Below are 20,167 nucleotides of genomic sequence, written 5' to 3'. Positions count from 1 at the left end.
GAAGTAGCTTAAATTCCACAAAGAGGATTCACTTGAACCTAAAAGTGTATCCATATAATATCTCTGTTTCTCCACTCCATCAAAAGCGTTGAGGCACAATTTAGGAAATGGAGAGTGCGTCCAGTAACTTATTTCGAATTTATCGTGACAAAAAGCGTTGACAAGGCGAAAAGCTTATTTTCTAAATATACCACGTATCCAGTACGAAGTCATTGTAATGTTAATAATTGTCACCATCAGGGATGAAGAACTTCCCTCTTTAATTGAGTTCTGTTATCAAACCATCTACATATACAGACAGCATGCTCTTCGATACCGGTAAATGATTACTGGTTGCACTTTCAGTAATCCCGCAGTGCTAAATTGTTTTTGTTCATTTCCATAACATCAGCTTTGCAGCAACAAACTGTAGAAGGCCTATTTTTGAAAGCTGCTAACTACAACTGCAAGGACCGCTATTTAACGATACATTAATTAGGGTATTAATACTACGTGTTAGCTACAGATATTTTTTCCTGGACGTTGGACCAATGTCACACATATCGTGAGATTTCCGCTTTACCTTGTCAAAGTTCTGTGCGCGGTATGCATTGACTTACGCCGGTGCACTTGCATTATGAAAATGGGGATCTGGACTAGAGCAGTGGTGTGCACAATATGCATGTATTGTATATCCTGCGCAGTAGTCCATATACACAGGAGTGCGCGGTGTTTGGTGAAGATGAATGGAGCCGGATGGTTTAATTGATTTGTCGACAAATGGACGTGTTCCCGTATTGACAAAACTCTTGTCACTAACAAGAGGCGGCTGCAGCCAGTTGGCTTCAATGGGCAAAGTTGTCCTGACGTCCTGTATTCCAGTGATTCAAGAGGAGAAGAGTCAAACAACAATCCTGTTTCCTGTCGGCAGCGGCATATACAGATACTGCCTCAGTGTATGCGGCCACTCGCGTGGAACGACGTCAGGACAACAGTGAGAGCTCCGTAAATTTTCCGGACTCGCAGATGTGTCATCCGATAAATGATAACCCACACAATTTACTTTTGTCCCATCCATATTATTATTGCACTTGCTAGTCGGCGGTGACAAATGGAATTTTTTGAATATCCCGATTACCTTGGCAATCGCAACTGCTGCTATCAGTCGATCGTCCAGACCGGTGACTGTATGTACAATGATTATTTGGATTCGCAGTTAGGGAAATCGTCCAGTGAACTTCTTGATCACCATCATAAATACATTCGTCGATCCAAAAAGAAGAAAGGCCCGCAGACGCACGTCTTGCAGCGGCAAGCGGCTAATTTACGGGAACGCCGTCGGATGCAGAGCATTAACGACGCGTTCGAGGATTTGCGACGCTGCATACCCACGCTGCCCTATGAGCGGCGGCTGTCGAAAGTGGACACACTGAAACATGCCATTCAATACATTGCCGACCTAGCCGACCTGCTAAATTCTGGAGGCAGCTTCGACCGGCCAGAAGGACTGCAAAAAATTCGAGAAAAAGAGGAAGCGCCAAAAAAGTTCATCATACCGTGTTCACAAGGTAACGCAATTCAATCAGGCTTTTCTTATCTCTGAAATGCCATCGGACGGTATCTTATGCCGACATAAACGTAATTTTCAAAACCCGTTTTACGAGTATATATATCAGCATATTCTTGTACCTATTAGAAGTGTATTTTTTTTATTAGCGAATACAGGCATAAAAATTTTCAGGCTTAATCGGAAGCTTCGTAGATTCGATTTTTTGCATATTCAGTCTTTAACAGTAAAAACACATTGAAACAAATTTACCCACTGTACCTGTAGAGCAGCATCGAGACTAAATCTAACTCTCTTTGAGAAATCCCTACAACTATGTATACATGTACAGATTATCTTATAAGTTTTCCTTCTAATCGTAAAATACAAGACGAGTGGGTAATATGTTGTAATATTAAATATTGCGTCAAACTATAGTCCTGAGTTCCTGACATAACCATTTATATTTTTTATTAAGTATGTCTTTGTTTACACTCCCGATAAGTTGACAACACCACAGCTAAAACATCAAAACTGAAAAGAACAAAAAAATCGTCATAAAATCTTTATTTCTTGCTGGAAATTAAGTACCGAACACAGCTGCGATATTGCTTTTTTTATTATAGCTAAAATATTGCGCCCAAGAAAATAAAAGCCGACTTCTACACCAGTAGGAAAAGTACGAGTATACAGCTGAATACAATTGTATGTTTGAAAAATCCTATCAAATACAAATTTAAAATTCTGGTCTGATCGTTTTGGAATCAATTGTAGTCAGCATGATGTTGCTTATTGCTGTACAAAATATTTTTGGTGTGACACTGCCATGTCGTGTCGAACGATTAGCGACTGTTAAATATCAGAACACCGTGATTCGAACCACAAACCACAAAAATTATGAATGACCTTTTGATTTTCTGTGCAAATTTTTGTAATACGTTAACAAAACTTCTTATCCATGATCTGTTTGTGCGTCGTGATCACCCCGTAGAAATACTCGTACACGATAAATTCGAACAGCATTCAAAGCAGTTTAATTTTTTTTGCAGCTTTCCATATTTTGGTTGGACCAGACTGCATAATTGAAGGGCATTCGCTCTCTTATTACCGTGACCGCGGCCCGGGATCGCCCGATGAGAATAACCGAACCCGTACTAAATTGTGGCTGCCAAAAGCTTCAACTGATATCTCTGACAATGAGGAGTCAGGAAACTATGACTAGTCAAAAATTTCGTTGTGGGTTGATGTTAAAGAATGAAGGGGAAGCAAATTAGATTGCGATCATAGCTTTGTGATTTGAGTGCTAAAATTCGATTTTTAGTCAAAAATTAAATTTGGAGTTTTTTCTGAGCAGCCAAGTTATGCAAAAAAGGCAGAGACTGGCCTGGCAGAAAATAACTGTTCTCTTAAAAATTGAACTATAGAAGCAGCGAAAAATACAGCCGGTTTGTTTCAATATGCTATAAACATTTAGTGAAGTAGAATGATCGATACTAATATAAAATGAGTAGAATGATACTAGTATATGCACTACAAATGAGTTTAAAACAGAATTATACAAACATAATGGCCGAAATGGCCATCCTTTCTTATATTATAAGAAAGGATGGCCATTTCGGTGGTATTTTTTAATCTATACAGAATGGCGCTTTGCGCAGAATTCTTGTGATACAGAGAAGTGTATTAAAGTATTCCTGGTAATTAATACTGGCTTCTTGCATAATTTAGCTGGCTTTACGGCATTCCGCGTGCGTAAAAATAAGTTCAAATATTGCGCACTTATGTAGTACGAGAGACTAAACACAAAAATTTTATATGGAGCCCAGGAGCAGGTGTTGGTCAATTGTATCGGTTCGTCTTGTGCTGCAATATGAGATGCAATTTGTAAGCTGAGTTTGCATACATTTGAGCAAGGTGCAAATTTTGAAAAGGAGGCTTTCCGGGTGATTTGACAGTGCATGATGAGAATGAAAGGGCAGATGTCGAGTGTCCCATATCGATCGAAAACTGCCTGCATTGTACATATGGGAGTTTTCAGAACGAGATCAATTTGGATATTTACTAACCTTGCGTCAAGCCGAAAGGCGCTAAATAGGTTTTCTACATGCCAAATTTATGGCATCATAATTGGCAACCGGTCAAAACATGTAGTTATAAATTAATGGTGTGACCTTTTCATCATTTCAGCATCTGGAGATCCTTACTAATTGCTCCAAGTTCTCTTTCTTGTATTCTTGTTTTCACGTAACGCTTTTGACGCTTTTGTGATGGTCCAAACCGCCTATTTAATATAGAATAGCGCACTGCAGTTAATTGTTAATAAGCCGTATTTGGTATTTCAGTAGCTCGAATAAAAAAGTAACGACAATTCAAACGTCCTCTCAAAGCAATAACAGCCATACAGAACGCACGTTATTACCAAGTAAAGTTTTTGGTGCGCCGAATTTATAACTTGCGATTGATATAAAAAGGAAAAGCCTGTTGCTTGATCATCGGATTACATAGAGGAAAACATACGGCAGGAAACAGGTGAAATGTGGGACACGCGACTGTGACGCGAGTATATCCAGGTACACCGGCCGGTAGATAATCAGCAGTTACAAATTATTAATATTACAACAGTTACAGTTACAACAGTTACAAGTTAAATCCAACGAAGAGATCTGTTTAATCTCGGAAAATTCACCGGGGGCGGGTATTACAGATATGCAGATCGGGCGTTCTCTAGGGTAGGGAGGCCGCCTATTCCAGACACTTCTTTCTAACACTACTTGAGTGGTGTGTTTCTTTTATCCCGAATGCGCCTTGACGTTCTATACTAACACAGACGGAACTGCACTAATCGTAAAATCTCACATAATTATTTATCTGGTAAAGAGCTAATTTCTGTAGAACTGAAAATCATGCTAGGCCTGTGATGGCCGCGTTTAAGAGACACTTGCCAAATTGTGCTGCATTTCTATAATTTTTGGGTACAAAACAATTCGAATGCGAATTTAACACACGTAGATTTTTCAAAGACACACAGACCCACCAGCTTCCGCTGGTGTAATTGTACGGTACTGCGTGCACGCCATGCATGCAGTTAGTTTACCATGCAGTTCTCGCTGCTTTTTTAGATTAAGTTTTTAATTTAGATTTTATATATTTTTTGTTCTCGATATTTTTTGTTGTATAATAGGAGTTCACCAGTTCGGCACAAAAAAGTACGAGGCATAAGCCACTTCTAGTCTCGCAGTACCGGGCATCCGCCAGCGCTTTTTGTTGGACGTGCTCCATCTAATAAACAAAAAAATTAACGATAATGATAAAACTAGCGATATTGCTAACCCAAATAATGAATTACAAAATTTTAAGTATTTAAGTAAACTGCCCGTATTTCAAAGCATGACTTGTCAGGCAGTTATTAGGACAACATATAGATATGACCACTTTTATACAAACGAATATGAATCCGTGGTCCAGAGTCCATCCATGTGCAGCTGTACGCACCGCATCCCGCGCATTCGGCGCAACCAACTGCATGATATTGCAATGGCAACTTCTAAGCTGCCCCTAGTGGGTTGGGTTAATCCACCCGTACCACGATAAAACGAGGTTCGATGGTTCGTCGGTAATTACCCAGATCTTAAGTAAATCACAATCTTACGTAACGCGCAAATTCAGGAACATCATCATCAATTTAATCAGAATCAGAGCAAGTGCAAGAGCAAGGGCAAGAGCAAGAACATGTGGGAAAGTCAACCGTCTGCCGGTCGAGGCAGCGTGAGCACGTCTACTGATTTCACATCCAGAAAAGTCAGAACATCTCAGAATTCTTCACAACCGATAACATGGACTCACAATTCTACTGAGATAGGCGGTACATCTGTTTCCGGTTGAGTTGTTACCAATGACAATCCGTAGAACATGAGTCTACGGCTACAATATCATTATGAACGACGATTTCATCCAAGAGCAAGTTATCGCTTAAATTCTTGTCAGTAGACTCAGTTCTTGTAAGTACAGTACTTTTAAGTTTTATACTGCTGTTTTTCCCGCATAACAATTCAGGTTCGTCCAACAGTTTTGAGACTGGGACGACGAACGTTCCTTGCTGGGGTTAATTTAATTAAATCTTCAGCGAAGTGAGCTGCGGACTGGAGAATGTGGACCGAAGTTCAACAAGTCCAAGAACATCAGCGGCGCGAATTGGTTCTGAGCTCATCCGAGATAGCGAAGAGAGTGGAAGAGTCTGGCTTGGACGAGCATGTTTTTGATCTGGCAACGCTGAATTTTCTAGAAATCAGTCGGACACCTTTGACCATCCTGTCCGATAAAATTGGGCATCTGGAGAACTTGAATCGCTTAATTCTACATGACAACAAGCTTAAGGAAATTCCTCGTAAGGTTTAGGATCTAAAAATTATACTCATTGGTTGCACTCTTTCGGTCTTATTACTTACTGTAATAGCTATGGTGAATGTTTGTCAAGCAATTTTAGTACTCGTAGTGGTTGTTCAGCCATTTGTTTTTTTAGAAACGGTCAGGCTGTTAACGAAACTTAAAGTTTTGGACATTTCCAAAAACTGTTTATCGGAGCTTCCAGATGTCTTTGGAAACTTGCGAGATCTTCAAAGCCTAAATGCCAGGTAAAAACATTGGGGAACTTGAAAAGTCGGAGTTCGTCTCAGACTTCGTTTTAGCATAATCATAAACTAAAATGATGAAATAAGTCATCTACTATCTATACTTGGAAGTGCGGTGACATCAGTAATAAATTTATTTCTGGTATTATTGTGATCTTGAGATTGGTAAAACGATGTTCACTATTAGGCATTAAGTTTAACGAAAACTTTTAATTCACTTTGCAGCGTAAACGAAATTGCGAAGATATCGGACTTGTCGCACTGCGTTCATTTGACATCGATCAATTTGTCCCACAACAAACTAGTTGAATTTCCGGAAGTCCTCTGCTCGGACCAACTGGAAAATCTGTTGGAATTGAACTTGAATTCCAATTTACTGACCGGCATCTCGCCTCGCATCGACCAACTTCCCGCTCTTAAACACTTGGACCTCTCATCCAACAAAATCACCATTATCCCCAAAGAATTATCACAGTGTGGAAAACTGAGGGAAATACTGCTCCATGATAATCCCATCAAAGACTCACGACTGTGTAAACTTACCGCACAGAAACCGCCCAAATCGAAAGCGGTGCTAGATTATGTGCGAGAGCATTGCGTTGCGCAGATTCCGGTTACCGAATCAGAAAATAAACAAAAAGCAGCGAAGAAAAAGAGTAAGGGAAACAAGAGCGTCGACGAGGAGGAAGTTGTTGTTGATGAAATCGAGGTGTTACCGGCGGATGAGACATCCAGAAAGATAACGTGGAAGGCCGTTACGCAGCAAGTACGACCGTTCATTGTGTGCTGCGTGATAAAAAATCTGGAGTTAAGCGATCCGGAAAAGATGAAGAAATTCATCGCACTGCAGGTATAACTATTTTTTTCTTGGATATGCGATAAAGGTGATGCTCATTGCGGATGTTTTTAGTCCGATCTCCATGATGACATTTGTGAAAAGAGGACAGCAGGTTAATCTGGAACTGACGTTTGTAGAATTACGCATCTATCTTTCTTACATTTTTTGTATATATTATAGCAACTATTGCTACCCATGATCTGGATCAGATCTCCGATAATATGGTTTACGATGCGAAATCTCCGCAAAGCATTAAGGTAAGCACGTGATTTCTAAGATTTGCCTGCTTGTATTACAGTCTTCTCTAGTTTCTGTTGAAAAGGTCTGCAGCATAATATCTTTTTGGGCGTACCTGATAAAGTTGCGAAAACTAGTGAAATTGTGACACTTCAGTCAATATGACATTCTTTTCTCAGATTTGTCCCTTGAAGAGGTCCGCGGAAGTGTCGGCCGACATTTTGATGAATCAGCTGAAACAGGAAGCCGATGCGTTAAGGAAAGAAAAAAAGCGAAACACATTCTCCGGCATTCATAAGTAATCAAACATTTTGCAGTAGCTGCATGATTTGATTTAGGCACCTTTTGTCAGTCAGTCCCTAACTGATAAGAATCTTTCCATGCTGCTTTCAGGTATTTGAATTTGCTGCACGAAAAGACAGTCTACCCGTGTTTGTTAACGGAAAGCGGTACCGTGCTGTCACTGCCTCCTCTGACCAACAGTGAAAAATCGAAAATTCTTCCCACAACGCAAAATGTTCTCCTGGAAGTGACCAGTTCGAAAAGCCTGGCAGTCTGTAAAGCCGTTGCGGAGAAATTGATAACCGCCTGTGTTAGACAGGATTTAACTAGTGAAAGCCGTGACAACGGTAACGGAGAGCATTCAGTTGGAAGAAAAATCGTGGTGCAGCAATTGCGCGTTATGGATGAAAGCGGTGGTTTGAGAGTGGTTTTTCCTTCCCGAGCTGATCTTAATATGGAAGGTTTTAAAATCTTACGAAGTGACTAAAAAGTTCGTTATTTTACTTGGTGATTTTTATAACGAATACTTTGAATTTGTCTTTGTTGTTACTGAATAAATCGTTGAGTGTGAGTTCTTTTCGGAACACGGTAAATTTCGTTTGCTTTATTTTACTTCATCTGTGCAACTGCAGTGACCGTTTCAGCTAGTCAGTCAGGCAACTAATAACAACTTTAAGAAAATCACACTGAAAAATCAGCAGTCAATACTCAAGATAAAAGAAATCAACCGCCGAGAAATACAACGCACTGCGGCATCAACGTATTACCGCGTTAACTCTCTTTATACACTTTTTAAATTCTGCTTGAGATACAGCGCTATAGACCCCTTTACTGAGAGCCATTTCCATTATGTGTCTGGTCGATCGCAGAACGTCTCCTGCTTCAGCCAGATGAACCTAAACAATGGACGAATTTCAGGTTATGCTTAGTTGTTGGTTGCTGGTATATCGTAACTCAAAAGAATTAGGAATAATCCGAAGTTAGTGCACAGTTAGCACAAATAGTAAAAGAACCTCAAGCGAATAAGATTAATGGTAAGTACTGCACCTTCGCAACTTTGTCGGCAACAGCAAGGGTAACATTGACCATATTAGATAAAACATCCTCATCTTCAATGTCCTTCGACAAGTTCACCAGAGTGCAGTAGAGTTCCACATAAGTACTGTCTCGAAGCTTTTCCAATTGTTGCCCCCGATCAGGTTCTTCAGGTGTGCTACATCCCTTCAACCAATCATCAACACCGAACACTTGAAATCCTTCCTTCATAATTTCCTAAAAAACCGGAAACCGTTCCAAACCAGGTGCCCTATGTTATATGTATCAAGTTACAACTCATTTCCCCAGTCGACTGAACAGATTTTCGTTGGAAACATTCAAAAGCAATTTTCGGAACGAACCTCCAACAAGTTTTCTGGGTTGTCAACATCTTCCAAACTTTCGTTGAGGTGATAGCGATTATATTCGTCGCATTTACGGCAGATCTCCTGGAACAATGAAAATCCGATTTCTACCTCCTCTTTCGAATAAGGCAAAGAGCATTAAACAGAAAATCTTACAAAGTAAGTCAGCCAACAAAAGGTTTCACTCTTCGCATCTTCCGTAACATTGTCCAATTCACCAGCGGCATCAAGGTTACCCATGACGATGCCAATATCACTTTTTAGTCCGTAAACCAGACTGTAGGCAAGTGATGCATCAGGCGATTCCTTGACTGCAACAGCGAAACAAATTCAAGCCGCTCCACAATTTCGATTTGGTTGGCTTAAATAGACTTACGCAATAATAAGCGCACCAAGCGGTTCAGACACGCTAAGACTGTTGCTGCTATCTCCGGCACACCACAGAATACTTTGAAAATCTGATTGAATCCTTCCTAAAAACAATAAAACAAACATTTCTACTAAAGACAGTACCAACAATTAGCGATGCTGCAGAGAGAACAGATAACTGATTCACGGATAGAATAAAGAAGTTAATTATAGAGGAATAAGAAGGAAGATTAACAAAAATTTGTCGCGCAAACAGACCCGTATTTCAGGTGTTGGTGAGATCTGCAAAGATAGAAACCTTTCTGCCAAGAAAGCTTTCCCAGCATCCATTGAGCTCTGTCTATTCAACATCAGTATACTGCTGAAGAATTCCGATAAATCTTTCGGAGATTCGTCTACAACCAAAGAGCTGATGAAGGAGCGAACGAACTATATTATACGGTCATCATCAACAAAACCTATCGAAAAGTTTGAAACACGCAATACACAAATTTTTACGAAATATTTAGAAAGGAAGCATTTCTGCCTTTGCGTTTAGTGTAAAAGAATATCTGCAACTCACATGCGGAAACAAATGATTTGACCGCCTCTCCGAGCTCTGGCTCAGGAATGCGAGAAACATAGAATGCCAGCATTTGGACGTTCCTTTCCACCGCAGCCTGCATCATAAAAACGGACAGCTGAACCAAGTTTGAACTATCATCACTATATAATAATCGCGTAAGCCTTAACGAAATTCCCACTCTGTCGAGTTCGCCAGCCCGATCAAGTGAGCCAAATTTCCATGTCTATGTATCATTCGATAGCCCTTACTTGGTAGATTTGCCATCGCAAGTCAGTTTTTAAACAAAAACAAAAGTTTGAAAGAGAATTTAGAAAAGCTTCAACATAGAAAGCCAATGGGAAAAGTCGAAAATCCACCACTGCAAAACTGACCACTCCACCACTGTCTCGACCGCTAAGAACGCGCGTTTTGGCCAACTTTGCTGGGATGGGAGGAAAATTCTCGAATCATGGCCACGTATTATAAATTTCTCATAAGCAAATGGTGTCAGAAAAAGTGAGATGCAGCACAAAAAACCTAACAAAGTCTGCGAGTATGGAACTGCCCCAAAAACTGTTTCTCAAGATCTGCCGTTTGCAGTGGTTTGACCAGTTTAAAGTTGCAACGTTTCCACGGGCGGTTGCCATTGGTATTTAGTACTGTCGTACTGATATGCCGTTGAAGTCAAAAATTTGCGATGACTGAGATCATGACTTGCGACTCGCAAGTTGCGAGTACTGTTAATTTGTTTTATGTGAAAAATGATGTCCGAGAAAGGTGGTACTGATGTTTAGGATTGATGGTACTGCATTTTTATGGTTTAGGGACAGCAAACCGGCAGCTGCATATGTTCATATCCCATATGAGCTTAGTTAATGTGTATTAACTGCACTTCTGCAGCAAAGCTACTTATGTAGCTAACAAGTTTTTTATCTGAGGGATTGCTTAGCGGTCGTTAGGCGCGTCATCCAGGGGGAGTGCTTCATTGTTGAGAACGACAGATTTTGCGAAACTTGAAATAGTTTTGTTAGTTTTTCATAGAAGGCGGAGCCGTAGGCGACGCCGAGCTGCGGCGCGAGCGGAGCTCGCGGAGCAGCAAACGAGGCAACCTACATACTTTACATTACTTAGCGGTCAACTCAGTTTCTGAAGCAGAGAATCAGTATTGCTTTAATGCGAGGTAATGCTGCATGCGTTCAGGAAACCTTCTGCATCGGGAGGAGGCTGGATGAAGTATATTATGTGTTGAAATAGTTGAAATAATGTACTGCTTGATTTAGCGTTTAACCAATGTTCATTTGTGTAACCCAGTAAAATGCGATGCTTTACTTACTTTGAAATTCGAACCAGCGCGGCTAAGCGCGCGAATCGCGATGGTAAAAATGAGCAGATTAGGTAAGCCGTATCTAAATTACAGAGCTACTATTTTGCAACTGGGCAAATAATCTGAAATTTTTGAAGGATACGAGTTAATTAGTTGTTTACTGTTATGGTGCGAAGGATTAGTTCTGTAGAGCTAAGTCGAAAGCCGGTTCATTTCCGGGAAGAAAAATTGAAAATTTCCATATGCTCACGAGCCCCCTCTAGGGTTTTCCTGGGAGTCCATTGACATTATAGTAAATTCTATGATTTCCTCATGTTTATAGTTTTAGATGTAGTTAAAAAAAGTTAATTTTTTGCATTGAATTATTCATTTCTTATTTATTCCGCGCAATTTGCGCGGGGTCTCCTAGTACTGTATAATTATGCACTTACTTGCCAAACAAACTGTTCTTAAAAATTTATCAGTAAGCTGTTACCTGTGCATATAGAAAACATGCACGGCCGTAAAACACACGATCCATAGGTATTCCAGCATCCTTGACCAGGGACAGCACAAAAACCACGAAACGACTTTGGCTAGCTTGTCGCACAACATCGAAAACTTGCATCCCATCCATAGGCAGTTTGTTTTTGGCCATATTGAGAATGAAATCTTCGTAGATCAATAAACTAGGTTCCAAATCATTCGTAACTGCTGCTCTGATACTGTTAATAAATATCGGAACGGAGCAGCTGCCAGAGCTGTTCATATCAGGGCTCTGTAGCTTGTCGAATATTTTTGAAATCTCCAAGCCTGAACTAAAACCCAAAATAAACGTATTTGATAAAAATACAAGCGATAATGCAACTCAAATAAAGCGCAGGAAACAGCGTACGAACCCACTAGACCAATATTCCACCGGCAGAATGGAAGCCAATTCAGTATTTGGTTGAACAATACCGGAGACAGTTCTACAAAGCATCGACTCAATGCAGAGATCCAGGAAACAAGTCAAGTAAATCCACAGTCGATCTTCCCAGCTGCATGCTACAGGAAGCGTCGCCGCATAATTTCCACACAAAATTCCCCATGTTGCTCGCTGCCAAGGTCCAATTTCCATCTAGATGACAGTATCGCGTGTCAGTTATGAGAAAAGTATCCAGAGTTCCTTATATTATAACAGAAAAATCTCACATCCTGAGACACGTTCCACGCCCAATTTTTCCATTGCAATCGACTATGGTTTCCGCCAACCACCGGCTCAGTAAGGTAATCACGAAGGCGGTAATTCACATTAAACACTCCAATACCACCGCTTTTTGCAATCGTTTCAGCACACTCGAAATTCCCGGCCCGAATGCTTTTGAATATTGCTTCATATATCTCCTCATCAGTCACGGAGGTGGACGGTAGCATATCCCTCAGCCGACGACTCTGGAAAGATGTAAGTGAGCGGAATACTCAAGCGGTGCGCCATCTGCTGAATGTACAGATACCTGAGAACGAGCGTGTTTGGCATTCTGCGTCGTATGCAGTCGAGGCGCCATGGCCCGAACCTTTAACCCAGGCAGAAGAAGTTCCGGTGGATTACATCGCGAATAAGTGTCCTCCAGGACATCCAGGACAACCTTAATAGCGGACAGTTGGGGTGACTTCATCCACTCATCTACGAGATTCTTTTCCGTGTCAGCCTGCAGAATTTACCGCTGAATCAGGTAGTCAATACTCACTAGTAAGTAACTGCAAGTTCACAAAATTTGACCGATCTCTTGACTGACGGCAGTCCGCTGGACAGTTTCTATGTCCACACAAATCTCACGTCCAAATTAACCGTATACAAATTTCATACAAAATTTATGGAATAGAGCGGTTACCCCTTTCTTTCGTTTCAGATTTAAAACGAATAATGCACGTTCACTTCCGGCTTACAATGAATAAGATCATGAGCACCAAATAAATTGCTGAGTGCGATACGGGGGACGAATTTGGTACATGCGGGAGAAATACTATTACTACTCCCACAGTCCCACTGGTGTTTTAATGATGTGCTACTTGTAGTTGCCGCCATGGGCCCATGATAATATTGAATATCGATCACAAGCTTTCAGACTTTTCCTACGTGCAAATATCATCAGCGATGCAGTATCCTAAATTAATTTAAACTAAAAAACGCAGGAATATTTGCACACTTACATTTTGATCCGACCCTTGCAACTCATGCTCCTGCCAAGCCGTGCTTCCTCGATGCACCAGCAATTCAAAAATGATTTTCCATGTGATGAATTCACTCTCCAGCAAGGACTGAAAACGGAGGAATTTCTGATATTCCGGATGAGTGCGGGAAAGTCCGTAGTACAATGCAGAATCCTTAATCTGCAAATCTTTCACGCTGCTTTCTAGAGCAGCGACTATTGCTTCTAATAACGTCCGTGTATTGTATTGGCTTTGTCCCATGCAGTCAAATTCGGACTGCAGGCGATAGAATTCGTTCTCCAGCTTGGCCATACCTTGAGATAAAACAGACATAATTTATGAGGATACGCGCCTGAAAGCCGCGCTCGTAGTTCCAACTTCCAATGCTCGTAATAAGGCATTTAATGATTAATATGATTAATCATTTAACTGATTTAAGACACCGAAACAGCGGCAACATCAAAAATGACATGAACTTACATTCCAGTTGCAGATTTTCTGTTGGGATGTCCTCCACGAATCGTGTCGCGATCGCACATCTGTCATTGGCTTTTCTCAATAAATGTGGAAAATCAGTTTTGTATTCAAAAGCCATTTCAATGATGACTGATAGCTCGTAGTCGTACTAGCACCACATAACCGTCTGACGAGTGAAGATGTTCTCCAGATTTGGCAAGCTGCAGTAACGGGATTTCTAAGATTCTCCACAACAGTTGATCGCACAAAAAAAAGAAATCGATTTGTAAAACTAATACTAATAATCAAGGAAGAAAGTAACGGTCTAAATTCACCACAAATTCCCATAAATTAAAAAAGCGGTTTTCGCTATTTAGAAGTTTTAAGGCGATGGACCAGTTTGTAAAATATCAATCTTTATAGCTACTTCGAAAATTGTTTGTGCACCTTGGTTTGAGCTGTTTTCGGAGTGTATGAGTTCATTAGAAAGCTCATAAATCGCGCTTTTTAATAGACATAGTTTCAAAATCAACACTAATAGCATAAACGCGATAGAAATTTTTCTGTTGTGAGAGCATTAAAAAAATCTAAGCCAAGCACCAGATGGAACATCTTCAGGTCTGATGTTTTCAAATGGAACTTAAAATTATTTCACACACTGGGTTTATTCAGAAAAATCTTGAATAAAAAAGCTAGGAAGATACAAGTTTTGAACATGGAACTAATTCTTCTTACGGAGAAAATCACTGAGCGTTGGAGTTCGAATGACTATATCGCAAAACCAAGAAACCCAGTGTGTAGAATAATTTTTCTTTCCAATGGTACCAAGGACAACCAATTCCATTGCGGCAGTGGAATGCAATACGCGTAAACTCTCCGAACTTTACTTCCAGTAAATCAAGGTTTTCGGGTTTTGCAAATGGTCCGCTGCATCGGTGGACCAGTTTGAGCAGACAACCACGCTACCTGCAGGCTGCGCATGGCGTTCATGAAATCGCCGCCTGCGCGCGGCTGCAGCGGTACGCAGACGCAGCCCGCGTGCGGTTGGGTATGCTTCGATTGAAACTGTGATGGCAGCTACGTGAATCGAACCGTGCTGCTGCACCCTCCGTCGTTTTGGACCCGCGGTACCTTTTGGTTTTAGACGGATTTGGGTTTCTGTTCTGTTCTTTGCTTCTCAAAAGACTTCTCATTGTAAAAAGCATTTTTTTCTGTTCTAGAAAATATAGTTACTGTAACTTCTCTGGGGATGAAGCAAAACCAGTCTATCGCCTTAAAATTTCAGGCCGGTCGGTCTAGCATCACATTGATCACAACAACAACATAAAGTAGCACGGGTAAAGTAAAGTAGCACGAGTAAAGTAGCACGGTAGCACCTTAAGTTCACCGACCTGAGCTGCAAATGCGGTTCACTTAGTACTGAATCAGGTTTGCTACCACAACGTACAACCTATACTACTACGAGTAAGCAAAATTTTCCAGACTGGTCCCGATTTCATCACTTTCCGCCGCACCAACGAAAAGATTTTTCGGTGTCTGTACGCAGTTTTCAGCGTTTTCTATCTGTTTCTACTTTCTAGTTTTCACCCACAGTGGCGATTCGTTTTTTATGTGTTTGTTTCCTTGACCATACTTTTATGTTAACGTCGCTGACATCAATTGAATCAGCTTAATTAACGGATGAAAATGCTTAAAGTTCCAAAAACTGTGCCGAAATTTTTATCCCAGGTTTGTCGCCATTGAATTTCACGAACATGATGCAATTCACCGGTACTCTGGCCATCCATCTTAGCATGGCGCTGCACTTCTGCAAAAACATGACTACATGCCTGTTTATTTGCAGGAACTTCAGGTTCCCTCTTTCCTGGAGAGGGTTTTCGGCAATGGACGCCGTTTTGCGTAAGTGATTTCTAAAATGGAGTTTTCGCCTCCAGTATTTGTGTAGCAGCTTATCACGTTTCACATGCAATGCGATGCCGACATGTGCTTTGGCAATTGTTGACGGCTAGATGGATAATTTATCATCATAACTAGCCCATATTTCCCAGCAGTTCTAGTCCAAGAAATTTTAAAATTATAGATGTAAATTTTTGCGGGGTTTAAACTTGATGCTTTCGTTTTGAAGGCGATGTTGCATTGCACCGTTATAGTTCTAAATTACAGTTCAACGCTGCCACCCTGTACGCCGTGACAGTGTGGTTGAACCGTTTGTACTGAAATAGTGGCACGACGGCTAAGTTTCAGTTAATTTTTTTGTTATTTATTCAGATATCCAAATGAATCGTCACGTTTGTATTTGTTGATGTGTCTTTATATAGTTTTCACTGCTTTCAGCTCCACCAAGGATAGCGGACCTGTCAAAGGTGCCGTCGTGGGAATCGATTTGGGAACGACCAACTCCTGCGTGGCCATAATGGAGGGCAAACAGCCCAAAGTGTTGGAGAACGCCGAAGGATCCAGAACGACACCATCCGTGGTGGCGTTTACACCATCCGGCGAAAGACTTGTTGGTATGCCGGCCAAACGCCAAGCGGTGACGAATTCAGCCAATACTTTCTACGCCACTAAGCGTTTAATTGGACGAAAATTCGACGATCCGGAAGTTCAGAAAGAAATGTATGCTGATGAAATTTTTCTTTTCTGCAAATGGATGCGTGATCTCTGATTGTTTTTATAGGAAACATGTCCCCTTCAAAATTGTTCGTGCCACGAACGGCGATGCATGGATCGAAGCGCACGGGAAAATGTACTCGCCCAGTCAGATTGGAGCCTTTGTGCTAATGAAAATGAAGGAAACAGCTGGTAAACTATGACGATACATTTCTTGCTTTCTGCCTTATCAGTGATGGTACAATTTTTCGTCAGCTGAAAGGACATTAGTGTCTTGCGTGTGGAGATCGTAACTGAGATTCTTTAGGAGTAACTTAATCGTGAGTTTCCTTTGCTCCTTCATATTATTACGCATAATATTTCTGCAGAGAGCTACCTTGGCACTTCGGTTAAAAATGCCGTCATCACCGTTCCTGCATATTTCAACGACTCCCAGCGCCAAGCCACAAAGGATGCCGGTCAGATCGCCGGTTTGAATGTGTTGCGAGTTATTAACGAACCGACCGCGGCTGCGTTGGCTTTCGGAATGGACAAAGTCAAAGATCAGATGTATGTGATTTTTATGAAATTGAAAGTCAAATTAGTTACTCATTGAATGGCATACTTATTCGTTTAGAGCTAACAAAGTAAATACTTAACGTGATTCAACAAATTTTTTCATTCCGCGTTAAAACTATAAATACCATAGCAGTTAATTCCGGTTTTCTCCACAGCATTGCCGTTTATGATCTTGGAGGCGGAACATTCGACATTTCAATCCTGGAGATTCAGAAAGGTGTTTTTGAGGTTAAATCGACGAACGGCGATACTTTCCTTGGCGGCGAAGATTTTGATACCGCCCTTTTGCAATTCATCGTTAAAGAATTCAAACGTGATGTGAGTACTTCTGTTAATATCGATTACCAACCATGCTGTGCTTGCTTCTACAGCTGCGTTTTCAACATTGTATTGCTTCGGTTTTAGCAAGGCGTTGACATCACCAAGGACAACATGGCCATGCAGCGCCTAAGAGAAGCAGCCGAAAAGGCTAAATGTGAACTGTCCTCCGCCCTGCAGACGGATATCAATTTGCCGTATTTGACAATGGACGCCGCCGGCCCAAAGCATCTCAACATGAAACTCACGCGTTCGAAGTTTGAAAGTATTGTGGATCCTTTAATCAAGCGCACAGTCGAGCCGTGTCAGAAAGCCTTAAAAGATGCCGAAGTCAGCGTAAATGACATTGGGGAGGTGATTCTTGTCGGCGGCATGACACGAGTCCCGAAGGTAAGCTTAAATCGCTGGTTTAGATTTTTTTATTCTAAGTACATATAATAATGGCTGACAATGGAGATGCTGTAGTCCAAAGACAAATTCCCGAATTTGAATAAAATTTTGCGATTTCGGGGCCGAAACTTTGGTAAATTGTGTATCACTGAATTACCCACTTCAGTTTTTCGTGTCTGCCTGGTGGTTGCAACCGGTGAAATACTATTATTTACAGGTGCAATCTACAGTGCAGGATGTATTCAAGAAAGTTCCCAGTAAATCCGTAAATCCCGATGAAGCGGTCGCTATCGGTGCCGCTATTCAAGGAGGTGTGTTGGCGGGTGAAGTGACGGATATTTTACTGCTGGATGTCACACCACTTTCGCTCGGCATCGAAACTTTGGGCGGTGTGATGACGAAACTGATAAATCGGAATACTACAATTCCCACAAAAAAATCTCAAGTGTTCTCCACGGCGGCTGATGGTCAGACGCAGGTGGAAATTAAAGTTTTTCAGGGTGAACGTGACATGGCTGCTGGGAACAAGCTGCTAGGACAGTTTCAGTTGGTAAGATATTTAATTCGTTATATCGTTTGTTGCTGCTTACCTTCCCTAGTAAGCGCTTGCGAATGTTATTGCATGTGTATTATTATGATGATACCGGAATTACCGTTTGATTGTTGGTGATGACACCTCTTCTTGGCTGCTTTTTTATTTCTGATTGGAATACAGCTTTTCATATTGAAGTCGTATAGTTATGCGGAATTTAGATGAAGGTAGATTACCACTGATTTCTCTATGATCTATCTATAGATTGGAATTCCCCCTGCTCCACGTGGCGTTCCTCAAATCGAAGTAACTTTTGACATCGATGCCAACGGTATTGTGCACGTGTCCGCCCGAGACAGGGGCACCGGAAAAGAGCAGAAAAGTATGACAGTGAGAATTAAATTCATTTATTGTCTAGTTTTACATCTGTTGTGCATTATGGAGAACTAAATTTTCATTACAGTTGTGATTCAGTCTTCTGGTGGTCTGAGTAAGGATGAAATTGAGAATATGATAAAGAAGGCTGAGCAGTATGCTGAAGAAGATAAAAAACGGAAAGACGTTGTGGAAGCGGTTAATCAGGCGGAAGCAATTGTTCACGATACGGAAGCACGAATTGATGAATTCAAGGATCAACTTCCGGCTGATGAGGTACGTACGACGTAGCCGTATTATATTGGTTAGACATCACCTTTAGTCGGATGGTGAATGTCGGTAAACGTAGTTGAATTTTCTGCCCTGGGAGAAAATTGTATGGCATTATTTGAATGATGAAACCCGGAATTACCGTTTGATTAAACGATGATACATGATTCTTGGCTGCTATTTTTGGTCTGATGGATAATGCCTACAAATTTACAATCAGTTTGCCCAGGATTTGCATTTATCCAGTTTATAGTTGTTTTGTACCATAAAATTAATTAAAAAGTGCTTAATGTACAAGTTATACTGGCAGCTTTAAGTTTTTTTTGCTGTTTCGAAAAACAGTTTTGTTTGCTGAATGTACGCATATGTTCTGGTTTTTTTTGCAGGCACAAAGCTCAGAGAGCAGATCGCAAATCTGCGTGAAAAGTTGGCCAACAAAGAAAACGAGAGTTCAGAAAATATTCGGGCGGCTACAAATACCTTACAACAGGCTTCTCTGAAGCTTTTCGAAATGGCATATAAAAAGGTATGGCTTGACAGCTGTGGGTTTTTTTATTAGAGGGTTGTTAAAAATTAAGAGTGAGCAGTGCAGAATCAGTGATACTCGTACTACATACCTTGGTAATAACAGAGTATTGCATTGGTTTGCAGATGGCGGCTGAACGATCAGGTGGTCAACAGCAGAGCCAGTCCAGTGATTCTTCGGATTCCTCTTCCAGCAGTTCTGACGAAGAGGAAAAGAAAAAGCGTGAAGGACAAAATTAGTTTTTCATGCCAAAATTTCTTGTGTTTCCGTATTGTTATTCTTTTTACGAGTGTGTATGGATCGCAGTGTTATTGCATACTACAGTTGAGTTATTGGCAGACCAAAGTTAACCTGGCAAAACTTGAAAACAAAATTAAAAATTGTCGAGTTGCTGCTTCTGAGCGTGTTACGTACGGGTATTGCAACTAATTATCAGGCTAGTGGGGCTTTTATGATTGACGGAATATGGTGTACAGTAGCAGCGATGTACGTACTTCTATACATCTGTACTCGTACTTGTCGGCTATATTTTTGTACTTTCTCGCAGTTTCTCTTTGTTTTGGGTTATACTTTTGGCTTTTTCTAACTGGACGCGCTTCGCGCCTATATAAGTCCGAGAGTTACAGGATTTTGGTATCAGTTGGTTGGCATTCGGAGTTTGGCAGTGTGAGAGTTTTCTATTAAAATCTATCGTCGGAATGCAGTCAGATTCTCGCTTCGCGTAGTTCGTAGCTTACACATTTTTCTTGGCTATGCCACATTGAAATTATCAGCTCATTCTCTGTCGTTGAGTCAGGTCGGTAGGATAGATAT

At 41.0% G+C, this 20,167-nt stretch overlaps 4 protein-coding genes and 1 long non-coding RNA gene across 7 annotated transcripts; 3 read left to right on the top strand and 2 right to left on the bottom strand.

The window, feature by feature from the left end:
* Positions 1-439: 439 nt before the first annotated feature.
* On the top strand, positions 440-2,963 carry LOC129591268 (pancreas transcription factor 1 subunit alpha-like). The gene is made up of 2 exons (XM_055486864.1): positions 440-1,547; positions 2,575-2,963. The coding sequence occupies exons 1-2, from the start codon at positions 1,091-1,093 to the stop codon at positions 2,745-2,747; spliced, it is 630 nt and encodes a 209-aa protein (XP_055342839.1). The 5' UTR covers positions 440-1,090; the 3' UTR covers positions 2,748-2,963.
* Positions 2,964-3,326: 363 nt separating this feature from the next.
* On the bottom strand, positions 3,327-5,416 carry LOC129591271 (uncharacterized). The gene is made up of 3 exons (XR_008690826.1): positions 4,966-5,416; positions 4,767-4,804; positions 3,327-4,338 (listed from the first exon to the last, which is right to left on the bottom strand). It is a non-coding gene; the product is annotated as an uncharacterized LOC129591271 (long non-coding RNA).
* LOC129591267 (leucine-rich repeat-containing protein 47-like) lies at positions 5,148-8,081 on the top strand. 2 transcript variants are annotated; one of them, XM_055486863.1, is made up of 8 exons: positions 5,148-5,578; positions 5,649-5,909; positions 6,045-6,156; positions 6,379-7,003; positions 7,064-7,103; positions 7,172-7,248; positions 7,408-7,526; positions 7,622-8,081. In XM_055486863.1, the coding sequence occupies exons 2-8, from the start codon at positions 5,672-5,674 to the stop codon at positions 7,995-7,997; spliced, it is 1,587 nt and encodes a 528-aa protein (XP_055342838.1). In that variant the 5' UTR covers positions 5,148-5,578; positions 5,649-5,671; the 3' UTR covers positions 7,998-8,081. The 2 variants fall into 2 exon arrangements, with proteins under 2 accessions (XP_055342838.1, XP_055342837.1); XM_055486862.1 differs by having other exon boundaries at positions 5,149-5,523.
* A 24-nt stretch (positions 8,082-8,105) lies between these two features.
* On the bottom strand, positions 8,106-14,430 carry LOC129591266 (nuclear pore complex protein Nup107-like). Of its 2 annotated transcripts, XM_055486860.1 has the most exons (13): positions 13,800-14,427; positions 13,320-13,633; positions 12,623-12,817; positions 12,321-12,560; positions 12,026-12,246; positions 11,623-11,944; positions 9,842-9,938; positions 9,538-9,674; positions 9,287-9,383; positions 9,067-9,221; positions 8,908-8,994; positions 8,558-8,782; positions 8,106-8,406 (listed from the first exon to the last, which is right to left on the bottom strand). In XM_055486860.1, the coding sequence occupies exons 1-13, from the start codon at positions 13,912-13,914 to the stop codon at positions 8,266-8,268; spliced, it is 2,346 nt and encodes a 781-aa protein (XP_055342835.1). In that variant the 5' UTR covers positions 13,915-14,427; the 3' UTR covers positions 8,106-8,265. The 2 variants fall into 2 exon arrangements, with proteins under 2 accessions (XP_055342835.1, XP_055342836.1); XM_055486861.1 differs by lacking the exon at positions 8,106-8,406 and having other exon boundaries at positions 8,610-8,816; positions 13,800-14,430.
* An 861-nt stretch (positions 14,431-15,291) lies between these two features.
* LOC129591270 (stress-70 protein, mitochondrial-like) lies at positions 15,292-19,748 on the top strand. The gene is made up of 12 exons (XM_055486865.1): positions 15,292-15,503; positions 15,619-15,674; positions 16,110-16,391; positions 16,453-16,577; positions 16,754-16,934; positions 17,099-17,261; positions 17,349-17,651; positions 17,869-18,201; positions 18,448-18,565; positions 18,647-18,838; positions 19,215-19,354; positions 19,480-19,748. Exons 1-12 carry the CDS (start codon positions 15,456-15,458, stop codon positions 19,591-19,593), a joined length of 2,055 nt encoding a protein of 684 aa, XP_055342840.1. The 5' UTR covers positions 15,292-15,455; the 3' UTR covers positions 19,594-19,748.
* The last annotated feature ends 419 nt before the right edge of the window (positions 19,749-20,167 follow it).

This window comes from Paramacrobiotus metropolitanus, unplaced genomic scaffold (genome assembly GCF_019649055.1).
Source record: "Paramacrobiotus metropolitanus isolate TYO unplaced genomic scaffold, Prichtersi_v1.0 Parri_scaffold0000045, whole genome shotgun sequence".
Classification (NCBI taxonomy): domain Eukaryota; kingdom Metazoa; phylum Tardigrada; class Eutardigrada; order Parachela; family Macrobiotidae; genus Paramacrobiotus; species Paramacrobiotus metropolitanus.
Note: the sequence above shows the minus strand (reverse complement) of the source record. Positions and strands in the feature narration are given on the sequence as shown.

Excerpts from the sequence above, each read along its gene's own strand:
- LOC129591267 (XM_055486863.1), top strand. The coding sequence starts at position 5,672 with ATGTGGACCGAAGTTCAACAAGTCCAAGAACATCAGCGGCGCGAATTG. Across the intron at positions 6,157-6,378 it reads CTTCAAAGCCTAAATGCCAG|CGTAAACGAAATTGCGAAGA; the intron begins GTAAAAACATTG and ends TTCACTTTGCAG. Across the intron at positions 7,104-7,171 it reads TTGTGAAAAGAGGACAGCAG|CAACTATTGCTACCCATGAT; the intron begins GTTAATCTGGAA and ends TATATATTATAG.
- LOC129591266 (XM_055486860.1), bottom strand. The coding sequence starts at position 13,914 with ATGGCTTTTGAATACAAAACTGATTTTCCACATTTATTGAGAAAAGCC. Across the intron at positions 12,561-12,622 it reads CCAAACACGCTCGTTCTCAG|AGTCGTCGGCTGAGGGATAT; the intron begins GTATCTGTACAT and ends ACATCTTTCCAG. Across the intron at positions 11,945-12,025 it reads GTGGAATATTGGTCTAGTGG|TTCAGGCTTGGAGATTTCAA; the intron begins GTTCGTACGCTG and ends TTTGGGTTTTAG.
- LOC129591268 (XM_055486864.1), top strand. The coding sequence starts at position 1,091 with ATGGAATTTTTTGAATATCCCGATTACCTTGGCAATCGCAACTGCTGC. Across the intron at positions 1,548-2,574 it reads CATCATACCGTGTTCACAAG|CTTTCCATATTTTGGTTGGA; the intron begins GTAACGCAATTC and ends TTTTTTTTGCAG.
- LOC129591270 (XM_055486865.1), top strand. The coding sequence starts at position 15,456 with ATGAAAATGCTTAAAGTTCCAAAAACTGTGCCGAAATTTTTATCCCAG. Across the intron at positions 15,675-16,109 it reads GGCAATGGACGCCGTTTTGC|CTCCACCAAGGATAGCGGAC; the intron begins GTAAGTGATTTC and ends CACTGCTTTCAG. Across the intron at positions 16,578-16,753 it reads GAAAATGAAGGAAACAGCTG|AGAGCTACCTTGGCACTTCG; the intron begins GTAAACTATGAC and ends ATATTTCTGCAG.